Genomic DNA, 22575 nt, shown 5'->3' on the forward strand with positions numbered 1-22575 from the left:
TACCTACAGTGTTCCTTAAAAGAACAAAACTGCTCTGATACCACTAATGTAACATCCCAAAATACAGTAATCACTGTAATTCAGAATTTTATCACAATTAACAGTAACAGTAAACAGTCTTTTCATAAATAACAGCTGCTCCCAAAAGAAAACAGCACGTATATAAATAAACAGTACAGTACAGTAAATTACAGCAGAGTTTACAGTGTTCAGAATTTCAGCAAAATACAAAACAGATCTACAGGAACAAATCTGCAGAATTATATACAGACTGCCAAATACAGCACAAAAAAAAAATTAACTAATGCTGCTACTACAGAACTAATCCCTACTGCTCCGATTTTACTTCAACGTCCACAAGGTTGACATCCTCCAAATTTTCTTCTTCCAGTATTTGCTCAAGGGATGCACCACCATCTGCTCACATCCACAACGGATGATCATTGCATTTTTACAAGACGGATTATACATGGACAGTAGACAACACAATGGAAAATGCAAGGGTAAGCTTATGATATTTAATTTATACCATCATCACATACATTTACATTTCAATCCACGCATACAACATACAAGCTCATCAGTTAACAATCATATAGATACATATATAAAAGACAGACCGTCCGGACTGTATGAACCGTGTAGCTACAGGCGTCCTTGCACCCGAGTGGTGTGGTAACTGTATTACACTCGACAGCTGCCACTCGAGGTTAACCCTATCCAAAGTACCTCTAAGGAATAGAGTCTCCTGCCATTCCCACGCATGACTACTCCCTTCTACGTGAAGATGAGTATCACGGAATATCAGGATGGACCAAGCCAGCATTAGCATGCCCACAGTCATACTTTACAAAAGTCAATAATCAATCATATCAAAAACGTTCCTCCTTGGAACGCTAATAAAATCCAGTTCCAATAATTCGTTCAACATATCATTCACCATATTAAACAGTTCACTGATTCACATTTTCATTCCGTGTTCCACTCTCTTAATTCCACGAACGTTCATCACTTAATCAACAGGACTTAACATGTTACAGTACTCCTACATCCTCGTTTCTGAACAAAAGAAACGAACCATTTATTCACTTAACACGTTTCAACACTTCATAATTTGAAAATACTGATCTTTAAAAGATATGGATGATACTTAGAAATATTTTGAAGGTAAAGAATCCAGGTAGAATCCAAAGGATAAAACCCGTAAGAAAATGTTTAGATAAACAATCAATATAATTGATTTCAAAAAAAACAACACTGCCAGTCAAAGAACGAACGTTCATTAACAATTTGGACGAACGCCAATTACGTTCTCTCAGAATTCAATGGTAAGGACGAGCGTTCAGTTATATAAAAAGTAACCGAACCCTCCTTGAACGAACGCTGGGTCAATGACCGAGCACAATCAGAACGAACGCTTGGTATAAACCGAGCTCAACTTAGAACGAGCACTTCAGTATAAGACCGAACACTCTGTAGAACGAACGTTCAATATAAGGTCGAACGACAATAAGGACGAACGACAATAAGGACGAACGCTCAACATGAGGCCGAACGTCAATGAGAACGTACGCTCGACTTAAGGCCGAACGTCACTTATTTATAAAGTTTTAAATATTTATCTATACTGAGCAGAAACGAACGCTCATTCACTCAATTGGGGGACGCTCGTTCTCGAGCAGAATTCATTCCAAATGAATGAATTCCAATCTAAGTCATGTTAACCAAAAACCGAACGGTCTAAGACCGTACAGTGACGAGCGTCATTTAGCAACAGAGAATGATCAGAAATTCAGAGTTTTCACACTTAGTAGAAATTTTTCCAGATTTCCATTTTTCAACTTTATACTTTCATTTCCAGATTTAATTCCCTTCAGACACCATCATCATGCAAATTTCAACATTTAAATCATTCCAACCACACAATAACCATTCTCCATTTATCCATAATCAACTCAATCATGCATTTAAATCAAATTCATCATCAAATAAAATTCATATAAGCCGTATCAGTTCATGACAGATCCATCCAAACCAGAATACATATCAGATATCAGTAAACGTTCTAAATACTCAAACATCATGTTTTTCTTATATGAATCTCAGATCATAAATCAAACAGTATAAATTAAACATATAAGCTTCCCTTACCTGGTCTAGCAGTGAACTTTTAACAGTGTAACTTGATTCTGTCCAACTATGAATTTCTACCCAATCAGCTCTTTCTTACGCTCCTCAACTAGATTTAACCAAAGAGACTCAGAAACTCAGATTTTATTCTTTGCATGCAACTGAAACAGTGTTCCTAGAACTTCTAGAATTAGATTATGGTTTGGAACTTACCAGTTACAGGATCTAAAGAGGTTCGGATCAATTCGAAGCTTACTGCCCCGTGAACGTTTCTATGGTTTCAGAAAACTGATTGGAGTTGAATGAAGTGAGTAATGGTAGAAGGAAGATGAAGGTTCGTAGAGAGAAGTTTGGAGAAGATGAAAGGTGTGGTTTTCTGAGGAAGACGAAGTGTGCGTATGAGTGAGAGATTTTCTCAAAACTCAGAATTTTGGGTGGATTCCACGTCAAACAGGAGAGCGTCTCCCAGTCTGCCACCTGCACATCAAACTCTGATTTGGAATTCTCTCCCGTGACACTTGGCGTGTGTGCATGCACAGATTGGTGCGTTTTTAATGCACTGAATGTGTGCAGTGGTGCGTGTTTCAGAGCGCGATGTGGCACTGTATTAGTGCACACCATAACAGTATATATTTCAGCAGATTTGAAATGGGATTTAATAGGATAAGCATTTGATTATACTTCATAAATCTGGTTTAACAAAGAATTATCATTGCTAATTTTATAGGGTCTTACATCAATGGATGTAATTTATCTCAAATCATCAATAAAATTAATTCTGATTAATTTTTTTGTATTTTACAATTTTATATATTTTATTTATTTCTTATTATAAAAAGCATAATTCATTAAATTAAGAAATTATGAATGTACGTGGATAATTATAAATAAAGGAAGCTTCAAACCTCCATAAAATAATAGTCACTAATAAAAGAAATTAAAAGCCTTAAAAAAAACTTCATAAATATAAATTTGATACCAGAGGTGTAACATCCCAATAAATAGTAACTACCATTAATTAGAATTAATTACAATTAACAGTAATCAGTCATCAGTCTTTACAACTAAACAAGAGACAGAAACCGAACGGCTATAAGTTCCAGCGATTACAAAGTCGAGCCCCAAAGTAAACATCGAAAGCTAAAAACGAACGGTTTTACAATACAATAACCGAACGTCCAAAACGCTAATAAAACTACTAACAGCTACTAAGAACGAGCGAGCTACTGCTCGGCTTTAACTTCCACTTCGACCAGGTTGGCGTCCTCCAAATTTTCTTCTTCCAACATAGCATCAAGTGGCGCCTCCCCATCTGCTCACATCCACAACGGATGATCATTGCATTGACAAGACGGACATACATCAACAGTAGACAACACAAGGAGAGTGCAAGGGTAAGCTTAGGTAATTTAATTCATACATATCACATACAATTTTTAACACAAGCATTTAACACACAAGACATGCACCAATACGTATAAGCAAAATATAAATCATCCAACTACCCTAAGACAGACCGTCCGGACTGTGTGAATCCAAGTAACCGCAGGCGTTCATGCACCCGGTTGGTGTAGTAACTGGCATTCCCATCAGCTGCCAACCGAGGTTAACCCTAATGGCCTCCTGCCATTCCCACGCATGACCTACTCCCTCTACATGAGGAGAGCACTCACGGAATATCAGGATGATCAGCCATCAGCGATTTTTCCTTGGTCACACTTTACCATTCAACATAATCATTCATAGAGACGTTCCTCCTTGGAACGCTCGTTCAAATTCCAATTTCACAACTTCATCTCAAATATGGTTCGCATACTTCACAATTCCCTCAACATCATACTTTCATTCTTAGTTACACTTCTTTAAAATACGAACGTTAATTCACTGTATAGACGGACGCTATTTGGATAACAGGACGAACGCTATTTCGAAAGTAGGACGAAAGCTATTTAGAAAGCAGGACGAACGCTATTTAGAAAGCAGGATGAAAGCTATTTAGAAAGCAGGACGAACGCTATTTAGAAAGCAGGACGAAAGCTATTTAGAAAGCAGGACGAACGCTATTTATACGCGTGCTGAATAGGAGACCTTGCGTGATTTAGAACGTACGCTCATTATAAAGTCGAACGCTATCAACAACGAACGCTCGACAAAAGGTCGAACGCTAGCAAAGACGTACGCTCGACATAAGGTCGAACGCTAGCAAAGACGCACGCTCGACATAAGGTCGAACGCTAGCAAATCATTTATTCTTGTGAACGAACGTTCGGTCTAAGACCGAACGCCACTTAGTACTGACACTAAATTTAGGATTTCAAATGGGGACGCTCGTTCTAAGACAGCATCCTTTCCAAAACGAAAGAATTTAACTCTAATTCAAATTTAGAGAAGACGAACGGTAAATGACCGCACAAGGACGAGCGTAATTGATCAATCAGAGACAGAATATTTTTCCAGACTTCTCGTTTTACAATGACTTTACAGATTTTCATAACTTACGATTTCTCTCCACCATAATTCTCATACATTCCAGAATTCATATTATCATCTCATCAATATAAAATTTTCCAGTTCTAACATATCATCATCAACATCCAGTTCAAAACATTAACATTCCAAATCATACAGAAAATTTAATCATATCCTAAATCATGCTTCTACTTCTCTGCGTACAGTTCAACCAATAACATCATAAACATACAGTTCAAAGCATTTACCATCATATACAACCAGTACAACATACACGTACATGCATACTTCAAAATTCATATATTTCATACAATTCACATCCAACACACTTCCTTACTGTCATAAACATCAACCAAGTATTAAATCAAATTACTCAAGCTTCCCTTACCTGGTTCAGCAGTGACTTCCAAATGCTAAGGTTTCGCTCTTGCTCTCACAGATTTCTATCCAGCAACTTACACAACCAAATCCACTTAACCTAATATCACGAAACCATAGACAGATCAGACCCCTAACCCACGCATGCAACCAGAATTTTGGTTTGCAGGAACAGAAGAGAAGAACGTTCCAGGGAAGAGAACTCACCAGTCACAGAATGCAAACTTGATCGGTTCAACTGAAAGCTTACAGCTCCGAGAATGATCCTACGGTTTCTGAAATGGAAACAGAGGTGCTGGTGGTGAGTGATCGTAGAGAGAAGATGGAAAGGGTTTAGAGAGAAGTTGGAGAAAAAAATGGTTAGGGTTTCGTGAGGAAGAAGATGAAAGCTTGAATTGAAGTGAAGCGTATCAGAGAAATTATTTTCTCTTCCTCGCCAGCCAGCCATGCATTCACGCACTGCCACATGGTTTTCCACTAACGTTTTAGAAGCTTCTGTCGTGACAGTAGAGTGACAGCGCATGCAGAGGGTAAAAATTTCCTTCCTCTACGCAGAACCAACGTCCAATCCACTGCATGCCACTTGTTTCCCACCAAGCTTTCCGGAACGCTCCCTCAGTGACACATGGCAGGCGCATGCAGATTGGTTTTGACGTGTCAAAACGTGTTTAATGGTGATTAAAGAGTGGATTTTGGTGCGTTAATTATTTAGGGCTTCACAATCTCCCTAACTACAAAAATTTTCGTCCTCGAAAATTCTAAAACTTACCAGTTAAACAATTGAGGGTACAGCTCCTTCATGGCCTCTTCAACCTCCCATGTTGAGTCTCCAGTCCTCGCATCCCACACCACCTTCACCAGATTAACTTGTTTTCCCTTGTAGAGCTGGATACGACTATCTTCCACTCGGACTGGTTGCATTTCCAGGGTTCGGTTTGGACGAAGCTGAACGTCTTCCAACTCCAGTACGTGTGATGGATCAGATATGTATCTGCGGAGCTGAGAAACGTGAAAGACTGGATGCAGGTTGGACAGTTGAGGTGGTAGGGCTAGTTCATACGCAACTGATCCAATCTTCTTCAGAATCTGATAAGGCCCTACGAACTTGGGTGAAAGCTTCTTTGGACGGAGAACTCTTCCCACTCCAGTGATTGGATTTAATCTGAGAAACACGTGATCTCCAGCAGCGAACTCCAAGGGTCTTCTCCTCTTATCAGCATAGGATTTCTGCCTGCTTTGAGACGTCTTCAGTCGTTCTTGAATTAGTTTCACCTTCTCGGTTGTTTGCTGAATTAACTCTGGTCCAGTGAAAACGTTCTCGCCTTCTTGGAACCAACACAAAGGTGTTCGACACTTCCTTCCATAAAGAGCTTCAAACGGAGCCATCCCTATGCTTGCTTGAAAGCTGTTGTTGTACGTGAATTCAACGAGCGGCAGAACTTCATCCCAAACTCCCACATGATCTAGGACGCACGTCCTCAATAAATCCTCAAGTGTCTGGATGGTTCGCTCAGATTGGCCATCCGTCTGTGGGTGATATGCAGAACTCATTCGTAGTTGACTTCCCAACTCGCCTTGCAACGATTGCCAAAAACGAGACGTGAATCTCGTGTCTCGGTCTGAAATGATACTCGAAGGAACTCCATGCAAGCGAACGATCTCCTTCACGTACAACTTTGCCAGATTCGTCATTGACATTTTCAAGTTAACTGCTAGGAAGTGAGCGCTCTTAGTTAACCTATCTATGATCACCCAAATCGAGTCATGGTTTCTGACTGTGCGCGGTAGATGGGTCACAAAATCCATAGAAATACTGTCCCACTTCCATTCTGGAATCTCCAATGGCTGCAGCAATCCACCTGGTCTTTGGTGTTCCGCCTTTGCACGTTGACAGGTTAAACAAGAAGCTACAAAACGTGCAATGTCACTTTTCATTCCAGGCCACCAGAATGATGAACGGAGATCCTGATACATCTTAGTCATGCCTGGATGCATGCTAAGACGGCTATGATGTCCTTCCTCCATTATAATCCTCTTCAGCTCACCATCGTTTGGAACGCAAGTTCTATCCATATAGCGCAGTAAGCCATCCGTACCAATATTGAATTCTTTAGCCTGATCTGTGCCGAGCGCACTCAATATCTTAGTCAATTCCTCATCTTCACGCTGCTTCACTCTGATCTGCTCAAACACATCACTGGAAAGTACCAGGTTACAGCATCTAATCACGTTCGCTCCCAAATCGAACCGTAACCTTAGATCTCTAAAACTTTCTACCAAACTCAGCTCCTTCACCATCATTGCCGAGACTCTCACAGCCTTCCTACTCAAGGCATCAGCCACCACGTTTGCTTTTCCAGGATGATATAACAGCTCGAACTCATAATCTTTCAAGAACTCCAGCCACCTCCTTTGCCTCATATTCAATTCCTTTTGATCAAAGAGATACTTGAGACTCTTGTGATCACTAAATACTTGAAACGTTGCTCCATACAGATGATGTCTCCATATTTTCAATGCAAACACGACTGCTGCCAGCTCCAAGTCGTGGGTGGGGTAATTCTTCTCGTGGATCTTCAACTGCCTAGAAGCGTACGCTACTACCTTCCTTTCCTGCATCAGTACACAGCCCAAACCTTGAAACGACGCATCACAATATACTTCAAAAGGTTTGGTCGTGTCTGGAATGACCAACACTGGGGCGCTCGTTAATCTCCTCTTCAATTCCTGGAAACTCTCCTCACAACGATCAGTCCATGCAAACGGCTGATCTTTCCTGGTGAGATAAGTCAGAGGGGCTGCTATCTTAGAAAATCCCTCAATGAACCGTCTATAGTAGCCCGCGAGCCCCACGAAGCTTCTAACCTCTGTGACCGAACGTGGGCGCTCCCAATCCAGCACTGCTTTCACCTTGGCTGGATCCACTGCAATCCCTCCTGCAGAAACGACGTGCCCCAAGAACTGGATTTCCTTCATCCAGAATTCACACTTTGAACGCTTGGCATACAATTCTTTCTCCCTCAACACGCCCAAGACAATTCTCAAGTGGTCTTCATGCTCCTCAACGTTCTTAGAATAGATCAGGATGTCATCAATAAACACCACTACAAATTTGTCCAGATACGGTCTGAAAATCCTGTTCATGTAGTCCATGAAGATTGCAGGTGCGTTCGTCACTCCAAAGGGCATCACCACATATTCATAATGACCATAACGAGACCGAAACGCTGTCTTATGAATATCTCCCTCCTTCACTCTAATCTGGTGGTAGCCCGAACGTAGATCAATCTTCGAAAATATGCACGCACCTTGCAACTGATCCAGCAGGTCGTCTATCCTTGGAAGGGGATACTTGTTCTTGATGGTCAGCTTATTCAGTTGCCTATAATCAATGCAGAGTCGAGAGCTGCCATCCTTCTTCTTAACTAACAACACAGGCGCTCCCCATGGTGAAGCACTTGGCCTGATGAACTTCTTATCCATCAATTCTTCAATCTGCATTTTTAACTCAGCCAATTCTGCTGGTGCCATCCTATAAGGTTGAACCGAGATGGGTGCAGCAGTGGTCACCAAGTCGATCGTGAACTCGACCTCACGGATAGGAGGTAGACCAGGAACTTCATCCGGAAAGACATCCGGGAATTCATCTACTACCGTTCGTCCTCCACTGCTCTCGTTATTGGACGAACGCTCAATTTCGCTGTCTTCATACGTCAGGATCAGAAAACAGCTCGCTCCTTCCATGATGTCCTCCTTCAACTGACCACGATCAACAGATAATTCTTCCTCCTCCTCTCCTGGAAAGACCAACTCCTTATTTCCACAATCAATGATGATCCGATTGGTGGCCAACCAATCCATCCCCAGAATTACTTCTAAGTCTTGAAGGGGTAAGCAAATGAGGTTGACCTTATATCTACGCCCCTCAACTTCTATTGGACATCTCACACAAACTGTGGACGTCTTAATCCCACCAGCCGCTGGGGTTGACACCACCAGGTCGAACTGTAATTCACTCTCCACTAACCCAAGCTTCTCAACACATGCCTTCGAGATGAAGGAATGAGTTGCACCCGAATCATACAACACACCACAAGGCTTTCCAAACAACAAGCAAGTGCTGGTGATGAGCGTACCTGAACGAGCGGCCTCAGCACCAGTAATCGCATACACTCTCCCCGTAGCTTGTGCACGTCCACCTCTGCCTTGTTGAGCTCTCCCAGCGTTCGGCGGTCTCATTGCCGCACGTCCTCCCACACTGCACTCGTTCTCCAAGTGCCCATTCCTTCTGCACTTAGTACAGTATTTTCCCCCATTCAGTTGAGGACAAGCCCACCGAAGATGTGGTCCTCCACACTGAAAACATGCTACATTCCTTGACTGTCCAGACTGTCCGACAGTAGTCAAGGCTTGGGATCCACTCGCGTTGCCTGCTGGACGAGCGTAAGGGGATCCTCTCTGATTTACATTCCCCTTCGAGACAATCGGCCCCCTTACTGTTTGTTGTTTCTTCAAACGTTCCGCCTCTGCCAAATTCTTCTCCAACACCTTAGCCCTCTCAACCATGGCAGGGAATGTTCGGATACACAAACTGGAAATTACCACCTTCAGGTCACTGCGTAGACCGTTCTCAAATTTTCTGCACTGCCACTCCTCACTAGTGGCCATTGTATTGAAGCGAATCAAGTGTTTAAACTTGTTCGTATATTCCGAAACTGACATTCCTCCTTGGACGAGCTGTAGAAACTCAACCTCCTTGGCAAAACGGACACTGTCAGGGAAATATTCCTCATAGAACTTGTTTCTAAATACTTCCCAAGTAATCTGCTGTTGAGCGTCCATCAGAATGGCTCTGGCACTCGCCCACCAATGGCTCGCCTCTCCAGTTAACAAGTATTCAGTGTAGGCCAAGCGGTTCTCATCTGGACACCTCTTGGCATTGAATATCCTTTCCATATCCCTCAGCCACTGGTCAGCTTCGTCCGGAAGACACTTTCCACTAAACTTGGCAGGGTGATGCTGAAGGAAACTCTCCAAACTCCATTCAGCATTCGGTTGGGCAACGTTTGAAGAGGATGCTCCAGGCGCACCTCTAGTTGCAGCCAAGATCTCCATCAACTGCCTTTGCGTGTTTTCAGAGTTGACACGCGAGGCCTCCAAACCTTGCATAGCAGCTTGGTTTTGCTGCATCAGGGTGGCGTTCTGTTCCAGCAACGTGGTGTTCTGTTGATGCAGCCGTTCAACTACGGTTTCCAACAACCTAGTGCTGCTGGACGTATCGGACTCACTCGGTTGGGGAGGTGGAGGGAGTCTAGGCGCCATTCGTCCTCTGATTCATCAGAAAACTAGCGTCAGAATTGTTCAAAAGTTAAATGAGCAATAACTCATCCAGTACATAACAAGCACACAACGAAAGCAAAGTATGCTCATAACCCTACATGTCCTTTGATAGAACAAAACTGCTCTGATACCAATAAATGTAACATCCCAATAAATAGTAACTACCATTAATTAGAATTAATTACAATTAACAGTAATCAGTCATCAGTCTTTACAACTAAACAAGAGACAGAAACCGAACGGCTATAAGTTCCAGCGATTACAAAGTCGAGCCCCAAAGTAAACATCGAAAGCTAAAAACGAACGGTTTTACAATACAATAACCGAACGTCCAAAACGCTAATAAAACTACTAACAGCTACTAAGAACGAGCGAGCTACTGCTCGGCTTTAACTTCCACTTCGACCAGGTTGGCGTCCTCCAAATTTTCTTCTTCCAACATAGCATCAAGTGGCGCCTCCCCATCTGCTCACATCCACAACGGATGATCATTGCATTGACAAGACGGACATACATCAACAGTAGACAACACAAGGAGAGTGCAAGGGTAAGCTTAGGTAATTTAATTCATACATATCACATACAATTTTTAACACAAGCATTTAACACACAAGACATGCACCAATACGTATAAGCAAAATATAAATCATCCAACTACCCTAAGACAGACCGTCCGGACTGTGTGAATCCAAGTAACCGCAGGCGTTCATGCACCCGGTTGGTGTAGTAACTGGCATTCCCATCAGCTGCCAACCGAGGTTAACCCTAATGGCCTCCTGCCATTCCCACGCATGACCTACTCCCTCTACATGAGGAGAGCACTCACGGAATATCAGGATGATCAGCCATCAGCGATTTTTCCTTGGTCACACTTTACCATTCAACATAATCATTCATAGAGACGTTCCTCCTTGGAACGCTCGTTCAAATTCCAATTTCACAACTTCATCTCAAATATGGTTCGCATACTTCACAATTCCCTCAACATCATACTTTCATTCTTAGTTACACTTCTTTAAAATACGAACGTTAATTCACTGTATAGACGGACGCTATTTGGATAACAGGACGAACGCTATTTCGAAAGTAGGACGAAAGCTATTTAGAAAGCAGGACGAACGCTATTTAGAAAGCAGGATGAAAGCTATTTAGAAAGCAGGACGAACGCTATTTAGAAAGCAGGACGAAAGCTATTTAGAAAGCAGGACGAACGCTATTTATACGCGTGCTGAATAGGAGACCTTGCGTGATTTAGAACGTACGCTCATTATAAAGTCGAACGCTATCAACAACGAACGCTCGACAAAAGGTCGAACGCTAGCAAAGACGTACGCTCGACATAAGGTCGAACGCTAGCAAAGACGCACGCTCGACATAAGGTCGAACGCTAGCAAATCATTTATTCTTGTGAACGAACGTTCGGTCTAAGACCGAACGCCACTTAGTACTGACACTAAATTTAGGATTTCAAATGGGGACGCTCGTTCTAAGACAGCATCCTTTCCAAAACGAAAGAATTTAACTCTAATTCAAATTTAGAGAAGACGAACGGTAAATGACCGCACAAGGACGAGCGTAATTGATCAATCAGAGACAGAATATTTTTCCAGACTTCTCGTTTTACAATGACTTTACAGATTTTCATAACTTACGATTTCTCTCCACCATAATTCTCATACATTCCAGAATTCATATTATCATCTCATCAATATAAAATTTTCCAGTTCTAACATATCATCATCAACATCCAGTTCAAAACATTAACATTCCAAATCATACAGAAAATTTAATCATATCCTAAATCATGCTTCTACTTCTCTGCGTACAGTTCAACCAATAACATCATAAACATACAGTTCAAAGCATTTACCATCATATACAACCAGTACAACATACACGTACATGCATACTTCAAAATTCATATATTTCATACAATTCACATCCAACACACTTCCTTACTGTCATAAACATCAACCAAGTATTAAATCAAATTACTCAAGCTTCCCTTACCTGGTTCAGCAGTGACTTCCAAATGCTAAGGTTTCGCTCTTGCTCTCACAGATTTCTATCCAGCAACTTACACAACCAAATCCACTTAACCTAATATCACGAAACCATAGACAGATCAGACCCCTAACCCACGCATGCAACCAGAATTTTGGTTTGCAGGAACAGAAGAGAAGAACGTTCCAGGGAAGAGAACTCACCAGTCACAGAATGCAAACTTGATCGGTTCAACTGAAAGCTTACAGCTCCGAGAATGATCCTACGGTTTCTGAAATGGAAACAGAGGTGCTGGTGGTGAGTGATCGTAGAGAGAAGATGGAAAGGGTTTAGAGAGAAGTTGGAGAAAAAAATGGTTAGGGTTTCGTGAGGAAGAAGATGAAAGCTTGAATTGAAGTGAAGCGTATCAGAGAAATTATTTTCTCTTCCTCGCCAGCCAGCCATGCATTCACGCACTGCCACATGGTTTTCCACTAACGTTTTAGAAGCTTCTGTCGTGACAGTAGAGTGACAGCGCATGCAGAGGGTAAAAATTTCCTTCCTCTACGCAGAACCAACGTCCAATCCACTGCATGCCACTTGTTTCCCACCAAGCTTTCCGGAACGCTCCCTCAGTGACACATGGCAGGCGCATGCAGATTGGTTTTGACGTGTCAAAACGTGTTTAATGGTGATTAAAGAGTGGATTTTGGTGCGTTAATTATTTAGGGCTTCACAAGAGGTCATCATAAACCTCTTCAAAAAGGTTGTGACGACTCTAACTGCAGAGGTTTAAAAAATCCTCACAAATTAATTTGCAAAGGGTAAAATCCCCTACAAATTCGAATAAAAACCTCCACATATTTGTAGTGAGGTTGCTTAGAAGAGCGATGTGTTTCACTTTGTCGAGGAGGCTGCTCGGAAGAGTGATGATTGTGTACAATATTTGTTCTATGAATTTGATTTTTAAATTCTAAAAGTTTTTATTTTGTTAAAAACTGTGAATTTTTGGAACGAGTTTCATTATCTTAGTTAGAAATAAGATGTGTGAAAGTGATATAAGGAAAACTTTGTTTAGGAAAGACAATGTTTTTATGTTTGTCCGTTTTGACTCACTTTTCCCTCCTGGAGTCTACTTGGTGTTGGCAAAAAGAATTTTTTTAATTATGATAAAAAATAGGGAGAAAAAGATTAAAGCATGTAATTTTTCTATGAAATATCTTTAGGACCATTTTATGTTTTTCTATTGTTTAGTTGTGTATTTGCAGGATATTACAAAAAGTTTTAAAACATATTTTGATCATCATAAAAAAAAAAGGAAGATTGTTGGCAAAAGAGAAGATACTGAAAGATTAGGATATTTTGATGATGATAAAAGAAAGTTTAAGAACTCAAAAATGTAAAAGGATATTGAAAGACTTGTAGTTTAGTATGTTAATAAGTCTTATTATGAACAAATTATCCTTTCTGAAAAGTTAGGATGAAATTTTTTTAGAGTTTGTTGATAGAGGTGTTTGAGATGCAATGTTAAATGGTTTATTTCTACCTACTATAACTATAAATGACTTATAGAAAGCAAAACCTTATATGATGGAATATCCCTAGCCATGACCCAAGCACTTTGAAGAAGAAGCTAGAGTCATCTATGCAAGGTGAAGCAAGCTCTTTCTCATAGGCCACCATGGAGGTTAAAAAGTAGTTTAGGTTTATTTAGGCCATGTATTCGGTCAAGTAGTATAGGTTTCTTTAGGCCATGTATTTCAGTCAAGTAGGTAGGATTGTTTAAGGCTTGTGAAAAGTATATGTCATGTGTCATGCTTTCATTGGAGAGGATTTAAGTTTAGTACGTAGCCACATGACACTCTAGGAATGATTAAGATTGTGCTTTGTGAGTGGCCACATGTCCTCCCCTCATTGGAGAGGATTTGTGGACACTTGTCCACTCCTTAGAAGGCCTCATTTTTTGCCAATGAGTGCAAGGGTGAGAAATCATGCTTTTAGGATTTTTAGGAGACACTCTTTCTTATATATATAGGTGTCTCCTCCCTTGTAATCATCTTTGATGTTTAGTAATGCTATGCTGCCCATTTTTTGCCATACTACTCATTTTAAGATCAAGACTAGAGCAACCCTGAGACCTTTTTAGTCACCTTCCTCTTAGAGTTGGCCAAACATCTCTTCTAGCCTTCAAACACCACACTACCACCATAACACCACCCTAGGTCGTGAGTCTTCTTCCCTTTTCAACCATTGCTTTCACATTTCACACCCCTTTGTCCACCATTTCCGCACCATTATCACCAAAAAGACCATCCTTCGTAGCATCTGTTCTAGCTTATAATAACATTTTCTAGACCATAGTGTTTGATGAACAGAGTTTTATAAACATCGTCTAGAGATAGAAAGAGTCTTTATTAAATAATCATCTAATAGACGATATGTGTAACAAGTTTTACAAACAACGTCTAAACATCTAAATGGACATCGTCTTACAAGCAAGCGTTTTATGGACAAAAGCATCCATCTTAATGTTAACACTGAAGCTTCAAATATGTTTTACTCAAATAGTGTTATTCAAGCAAGTGGTTTACAAAATTTATCGTTTAACAAAAGCTTGCTCAACGCTACATATCTCAAACAACTTTTGATAAAGCATCTAATGTTTTTCATCATTTGATGATCATATATGTTGAACGCTTTAACTAAATGATGCATTTATTAATAAATTGACATATTATAAAATGTTTTGAACATGTTATACATCTTAATGTTTATCAACGCTCAAAATATTAAAAGCATGTACGATAAAGTGTTTTGATGTTTATAAACCTTATTCTTGATATTTGTGCAGATCACAAAAGTACAAAAACTTCATCAAAATCACTACATCCAAGAAAAAGACGTTGAGAGATACGAAGAACATTTTTGGAATGTTTCCCTTGAAGACTTTTGCTCTAACACATCGTACAAGCTACATTTTGCTAAAAGTTATGACAAAACACTATATCTCAAATAATATATTGGCAAAATCATGCACAATTAATGGGGTAATGTCCAAATTTTAAATTTTGACATGTCTTGATTCTCGAGATAGAAAAAGCCAGTTTGTGTTAAAAACTGCTGCCAAGCTTGAGTCAAGACACTATAGGAGACATAATAGTACTGTTTATGTTAAGGTACATAGGAGAACAGAAGGCAGTTTGAGCTAAAGAGATCATGCAGACAAAATCAAATGAACTAAGATACTTTATATGATGAGTCACTGAAACCATGCAAAAAGACAGAATTTGAGTTTTTGTTTTAAGGAACATGGGAGACAGAAAGGGTGCCTTCAATATTGGCAGAAAAAGAACAAACAAAATGCTTTTAGCAGGAAATAGAGCAACTTACTGCAAGTGGAAACCCAAGAACGGTAAAGATTGTCAATACAGCAATCACAATGCCAGTTGGTGGTAGTTCTTTGCCTATATAGCCAATTCTTTTTGCCAGATAGGTTACAATAAGCATTGCAATAAAGCAGACAGCCATCAAGATATTTGAGATTCCCCACACAAACCCAGCTCCCCGCTTCCTGCATAACCTCTCCATGAGTACAGACGTTATTCCAAGAACAACTGAATTAAGCAATAAGCCTATTGCCCCCATTCTAACTCCAGTATCATAATTAGGGCCTTCATTTGGTTCACCACCATAAATCTCTCGGCCCATCCAATCAGTATCAAAAAGGAGAAATGGAAACCACCCAATCCAAGTTAAGGCAGTAGCGGACAGTATTGTCCATACTGGGGTTGAAAAATATCTGACTGTCCCGAATAGCTCCCACAGAAAAGCTTCTCCAGCAGCACCCGATTCCCCTGCTGCTGCTTCAACAGGTTGTGCCCCACTAGAACTCAGAGGTACTTCATGAGCTGCCATGATGCTTATATAAGTGGTGACAGCGATGAAACCAATGTCAAGATAGAAAGCGGACTTGAGATTTGCACAACTAATATTGCATGCAGGGGTCATGGTGAAAGCAAAGACCTTGTACCAACCACTGTATGATCCAGCTGCATATCCAAGAATATTACCAATAGCCATAAACAGGGAGAAATAAGCATTTGCAACACGTGTCCTTCGGTGATCCTTGCCTAACATTTCAAAGATACATAAACAAAATATAGAAGCAGTCAACGTATTGTTTTCTTGTTTTATCACTAATATTTTTAATTTAAAATAAATTACAATATAGACAAGATATATTCTTGCATTATTTTTTTCGTTCTTTTTTGAGGTGGAGGTGAAGGGGTTTTATTCAGACATTGAAGGCCACATTTGCAGAAACCATTCAGGCAAGATGTAATCAAAATAAAAAGATAAAAACATGTCCTTTTAATTTAAGTGAGAACTATATTCAGAAGTACATATCAAGCAGATAAACATTAGCAATTTTGATAGAACACCCAGAGTTACAGAAAATACCAAGACAGATTCTTGAATGTTTGATTAACAAAGTATAGCAGAAAACAAAGGTCTTTCGAGAGGACCCTAACTCTCCTAGTTCCCCTTTTCCTCCAAAAGCCCCAAAAGAACTTCCTGTTCACCTCCTAATAAGACTATTTATAATAGTCTGTTACAGTTTCGTAATTACAACTGTACTAACTACTTTCTTTTTTCCTTCTTTTGTAAACTGTATCAAACTTATCAATACCCCTCCATGAAGATTCACCTTGTTCTCAAGGTGAAATTCTTTATGAATGCAGGCAATAGATACCCAACTATTCTCAATATCTAAATTCCCAACCATTCTCAATATCTAGAAGATGTTTCCATTTGACAAGAACTTCTAAGCCACCTTGAGTGGTCTTTCTAGTATCTAGCAGTTGTTCTGGATATACTTACAGAATATAGTCTTCGGTAAGTGGAAGAGACAAGGGTTAGGTAAATGTGGTTGGCTACCCTCCCTGGTGACTAATGATGCTACTTGTTATGTCTGGGTCCCCCCTTTCCCTCTACTATGATTACTTGAGACAATAGAATTTCCCACGTCATTGGAGAAACTTCTAGTTATCCAGTTGATTTTGAAACCCGACCCAACTTTATTCTCCACTGGTCCCTTCCCTTTATAGACATAATTTGGATTTTTTCCTCCATCATTTGAGCCTTCATCATTAATTATGCCAGAGTTGAGGGATCATACAGCATCACTTTTGCCTTAATACCATCCCTTAATCCATTCAAGAATATCCCAATAAGATAATCTTGATCAATCCCCTTTAGCAGCCCTGCATACTATTCAAAATTTTCAACATAATCCTCAACCGAACCAGTCTGAGTTAAGGCAATAACCACCTCGAAAGGATTCTTGAACATGTTGGACTGGATGCGACGAACCACTGCCAATTTGAATGATTCCCAAGTGGGATTGCAAGGCCTTCCCCTCCAAAGCTATCATCACAGTCTGCATTCTTTCCATTTCAGATACTTCTTGGAGATGAAAGTATCTTTCCAACCGGTTGGTCCAGCCAAACACATCATCTCCCACAAAGATAGGAATATCTAATTTGCGCCACGTGATCCAGCATTCAGTTGTCAGTCTTATTTTTGTTCAACAGACTTTAGAGGAGTACCCATATTCTGATTTGACCCACACGTTGACTCACTCGACATCTTCACCACCACCGTAAGTCCGCTAACAAAATTTTACAGCCGCTGGAACCTCTCATGATGTTCCTTTTCTGCTCTGTCATGATCTTGAACCAATTGTTGCACTATCTTTTCCAGCCCATCCAATCTTGTTTCCATTCTTGTATTCACCATGCCCCCACACAGATACCACAGGACCAAGAAAGAAGCTCTGAATACCATTTGATAGAACACCCAGAAAGAAAATACCAAGACAGATTCTTGAATGTTTTATTCGGAACAGAACGGTCCTACCAACGTAGTAGGAACACAACAACAAAGTATAGCAGAAAACAAAGGTCTTTTGAGAGGACCCTAACTCTCCTAGTTCCCCTTCTCCAAAAGCCCCCAAAAAACTTCCTGCTCACCTCCTGATAAGACTATTTATAATAGTCTGTTACAGTTATGTAATTACAACTGTACTAACTACCTTCTTTTTTCCTTCTTTTGTAAACTGTATCAAACTTATCAAATTTGGTAGAGATAGAAGAAAACAAATTTCCTGCAAAATATCTGGTACAATATTTGTGTTTCCATGTATTCACCATTGTCAGATGCTGATAATTTGATTTCAGATTTTAAGTGATAAAGTAGTTTTTCTTCAGCGGGAATACTTTTTCTGTATTAATTTTTTTTATATACTGTTTGTTTTAAACTTTGATTAGTCTCGTGTATTTAGGCATTACTAAACTTTTAGACCCAAATTTGCAAAGATATACATTACTACCTTGGTGTTCTTAATTTAAAATTCTAATATGCACATTGAAATTTTGAATTGGTGTTTAGTATACTGTTCTGAGCTTTCATTTTTCATATTTTAGTGTATTAAAACTTCTTCACATATGTACAGGCCAAGAAATCCAGTTCTCAAGTTCATTGCTAGTGGTAAGTATATGTGAATAATTAGTTTTTATATATATTTTATTATTTATGAATGATATTATATCAAGTGCGTTATATTAGGTAGGTTTATTACTTATTATAAATTGATATGTGATGTTGTTTCTTTTGTAGTTGCACTCGGTACCTGCAATCCACTATAGAACAAGCTTATTTTGACCATCAACCAAAGCTCGTAGTAAGACCTAAACCTTCAAATAGTCGTCCAATTGCAAATGTATGCTTATGCAACTGTATGTAACATATTAGGAGGGTTATTTAGTTCTTTAAATGTTGATTTTTTAATTAAAATTATTTAGCTCAACGTAATGTAGGTTGGCCAATATCCTTCTATATCGAAACCTTAAAACAATATTGTACATAGTGATTAATATAAAACAATAATATTGTACATAGTGATTTACATGTACAAAACAAGTATTAAGATAGAGACATGTTGAAAAACATTCTAAGATAGAGAGAAGAGGACCTAAATTAATTTAGGTTATTCTTTAGGAAGCCATTTGATAGGGTACGTGTCATAATATAGAGACGTATATTAAGCATTGGCTAATTGTTTTGTAATCGATTTATGTACAGAACATGGATCGTTCTCCACCAAAGTGTCCATTATGTGTTTTTTAAATCAAGTCATTTTACATTTTAGTGTTTTGAGACATGTCCTAATGTTTTTAGTTATGGAGGAGCAATTCATACTTAGAGTTCCACCGAATGTGGCAGAGAGAATAGAGCGGCTTTTGAATGAAACTGATCCTTCTTCATCTGAAGACAAGTCATTAGATTTATCATTTAGTGAGGATGGAAGGAGTGGTACGTTTATGATTGGGAATGAACACTTCCCAGCTTCTCTATTGGACCTTCCTTGTGTTGTTGAATCCTACAAGACATATGATGATAACTCTTTGATTAAGACTGCTGACATTGGTCAGGTCAGTTGTGCATCATTAATCAAATAGTTCGTTCATTCCTAATCACATCTTTGATTCATGTAACTTAATGACTGTGTGTCTGATTTTTTATGACTCCAACTAACAGATGATTATGGTTCGGGAATCTGGTGATGCTGCTCCAGATGTAATTGAGTACAGGCATGGTCTCACCCCGCCGATGAGAGATGCTCGCAAGCGTAGATTTCGCAGGGAGCCCGATCTTAATGTATTATATTCACTCACATGACAAACATTGACATACCTCTCTTCCTCCATATATGTATATGTATGTGTATATGATCTCATATTAACATTTTTGTTAATATTTCATTTTCCAGCCTGAGCTTGTGTCCCGTGTTGAGAAAGATCTCCTCAAAATCATGGCTCGAGGAACATCTGAAAATCTTGATATCCTTAAACGTCTTTGTTGTTGTAACATCCCAAAATACAGTAATCACTGTAATTCAGAATTTTATCACAATTAACAGTAACAGTAAACAGTCTTTTCATAAATAACAGCTGCTCCCAAAAGAAAACAGCACGTATATAAATAAACAGTACAGTACAGTAAATTACAGCAGAGTTTACAGTGTTCAGAATTTCAGCAAAATACAAAACAGATCTACAGGAACAAATCTGCAGAATTATATACAGACTGCCAAATACAGCACAAAAAAAAAATTAACTAATGCTGCTACTACAGAACTAATCCCTACTGCTCCGATTTTACTTCAACGTCCACAAGGTTGACATCCTCCAAATTTTCTTCTTCCAGTATTTGCTCAAGGGATGCACCACCATCTGCTCACATCCACAACGGATGATCATTGCATTTTTACAAGACGGATTATACATGGACAGTAGACAACACAATGGAAAATGCAAGGGTAAGCTTATGATATTTAATTTATACCATCATCACATACATTTACATTTCAATCCACGCATACAACATACAAGCTCATCAGTTAACAATCATATAGATACATATATAAAAGACAGACCGTCCGGACTGTATGAACCGTGTAGCTACAGGCGTCCTTGCACCCGAGTGGTGTGGTAACTGTATTACACTCGACAGCTGCCACTCGAGGTTAACCCTATCCAAAGTACCTCTAAGGAATAGAGTCTCCTGCCATTCCCACGCATGACTACTCCCTTCTACGTGAAGATGAGTATCACGGAATATCAGGATGGACCAAGCCAGCATTAGCATGCCCACAGTCATACTTTACAAAACTCAATAATCAATCATATCAAAAACGTTCCTCCTTGGAACGCTAATAAAATCCAGTTCCAATAATTCGTTCAACATATCATTCACCATATTAAACAGTTCACTGATTCACATTTTCATTCCGTGTTCCACTCTCTTAATTCCACGAACGTTCATCACTTAATCAACAGGACTTAACATGTTACAGTACTCCTACATCCTCGTTTCTGAACAAAAGAAACGAACCATTTATTCACTTAACACGTTTCAACACTTCATAATTTGAAAATACTGATCTTTAAAAGATATGGATGATACTTAGAAATATTTTGAAGGTAAAGAATCCAGGTAGAATCCAAAGGATAAAACCCGTAAGAAAATGTTTAGATAAACAATCAATATAATTGATTTCAAAAAAAACAACACTGCCAGTCAAAGAACGAACGTTCATTAACAATTTGGACGAACGCCAATTACGTTCTCTCAGAATTCAATGGTAAGGACGAGCGTTCAGTTATATAAAAAGTAACCGAACCCTCCTTGAACGAACGCTGGGTCAATGACCGAGCACAATCAGAACGAACGCTTGGTATAAACCGAGCTCAACTTAGAACGAGCACTTCAGTATAAGACCGAACACTCTGTAGAACGAACGTTCAATATAAGGTCGAACGACAATAAGGACGAACGACAATAAGGACGAACGCTCAACATGAGGCCGAACGTCAATGAGAACGTACGCTCGACTTAAGGCCGAACGTCACTTATTTATAAAGTTTTAAATATTTATCTATACTGAGCAGAAACGAACGCTCATTCACTCAATTGGGGGACGCTCGTTCTCGAGCAGAATTCATTCCAAATGAATGAATTCCAATCTAAGTCATGTTAACCAAAAACCGAACGGTCTAAGACCGTACAGTGACGAGCGTCATTTAGCAACAGAGAATGATCAGAAATTCAGAGTTTTCACACTTAGTAGAAATTTTTCCAGATTTCCATTTTTCAACTTTATACTTTCATTTCCAGATTTAATTCCCTTCAGACACCATCATCATGCAAATTTCAACATTTAAATCATTCCAACCACACAATAACCATTCTACATTTATCCATAATCAACTCAATCATGCATTTAAATCAAATTCATTGTAACATCCCAATAAATAGTAACTACCATTAATTAGAATTAATTACAATTAACAGTAATCAGTCATCAGTCTTTACAACTAAACAAGAGACAGAAACCGAACGGCTATAAGTTCCAGCGATTACAAAGTCGAGCCCCAAAGTAAACAACGAAAGCTAAAAACGAACGGTGTTACAATACAATAACCGAACGTCCAAAACGCTAATAAAACTACTAACAGCTACTAAGAACGAGCGAGCTACTGCTCGGCTTTAACTTCCACTTCGACCAGGTTGGCGTCCTCCAAATTTTCTTCTTCCAACATAGCATCAAGTGGCGCCTCCCCATCTGCTCACATCCACAACGGATGATCATTGCATTGACAAGACGGACATACATCAACAGTAGACAACACAAGGAGAGTGCAAGGGTAAGCT

The 22575-nt window shown here is 39.4% G+C and overlaps 2 protein-coding genes and 1 pseudogene across 5 annotated transcripts; 1 reads left to right on the top strand and 2 right to left on the bottom strand.

Moving 5' to 3' along the window:
• Positions 1 to 5742: 5742 nt before the first annotated feature.
• LOC148191248 (uncharacterized) lies at positions 5743 to 11166 on the bottom strand. Its single transcript, XM_088101348.1, has 6 exons — positions 11144 to 11166; positions 9674 to 10069; positions 8524 to 9568; positions 7574 to 7947; positions 6418 to 7387; positions 5743 to 6063 (listed from the first exon to the last, which is right to left on the bottom strand). Exons 1-6 carry the CDS (start codon positions 11164 to 11166, stop codon positions 5743 to 5745), a joined length of 3129 nt encoding a protein of 1042 aa, XP_087957474.1.
• A 4367-nt stretch (positions 11167 to 15533) lies between these two features.
• On the bottom strand, positions 15534 to 18497 carry LOC148191249 (sucrose transport protein SUC4 pseudogene; annotated as a pseudogene). Of its 3 annotated transcripts, none has more exons than XR_015782916.1 (2): positions 17182 to 18497; positions 15534 to 16430 (listed from the first exon to the last, which is right to left on the bottom strand). The product of XR_015782916.1 is annotated as a sucrose transport protein SUC4 pseudogene, transcript variant X3 (transcript). The 3 variants fall into 3 exon arrangements; XR_015782915.1 differs by lacking the exon at positions 17182 to 18497 and adding an exon at positions 16762 to 17175; XR_015782914.1 differs by lacking the exon at positions 17182 to 18497 and having other exon boundaries at positions 15534 to 17175.
• Positions 18498 to 18708: 211 nt separating this feature from the next.
• On the top strand, positions 18709 to 20278 carry LOC148191250 (transcription initiation factor TFIID subunit 7-like). The gene is made up of 5 exons (XM_088101349.1): positions 18709 to 18849; positions 18979 to 19042; positions 19540 to 19793; positions 19900 to 20019; positions 20132 to 20278. Exons 3-5 carry the CDS (start codon positions 19542 to 19544, stop codon positions 20276 to 20278), a joined length of 519 nt encoding a protein of 172 aa, XP_087957475.1. The 5' UTR covers positions 18709 to 18849; positions 18979 to 19042; positions 19540 to 19541.
• Positions 20279 to 22575: the final 2297 nt, after the last annotated feature.

The sequence above is a fragment of the Vigna umbellata genome, chromosome 11 (assembly GCF_029865625.1).
Source record: "Vigna umbellata cultivar VRB3 chromosome 11, Vumbellata_1.0, whole genome shotgun sequence".
Lineage (NCBI taxonomy): Eukaryota > Viridiplantae > Streptophyta > Magnoliopsida > Fabales > Fabaceae > Vigna > Vigna umbellata.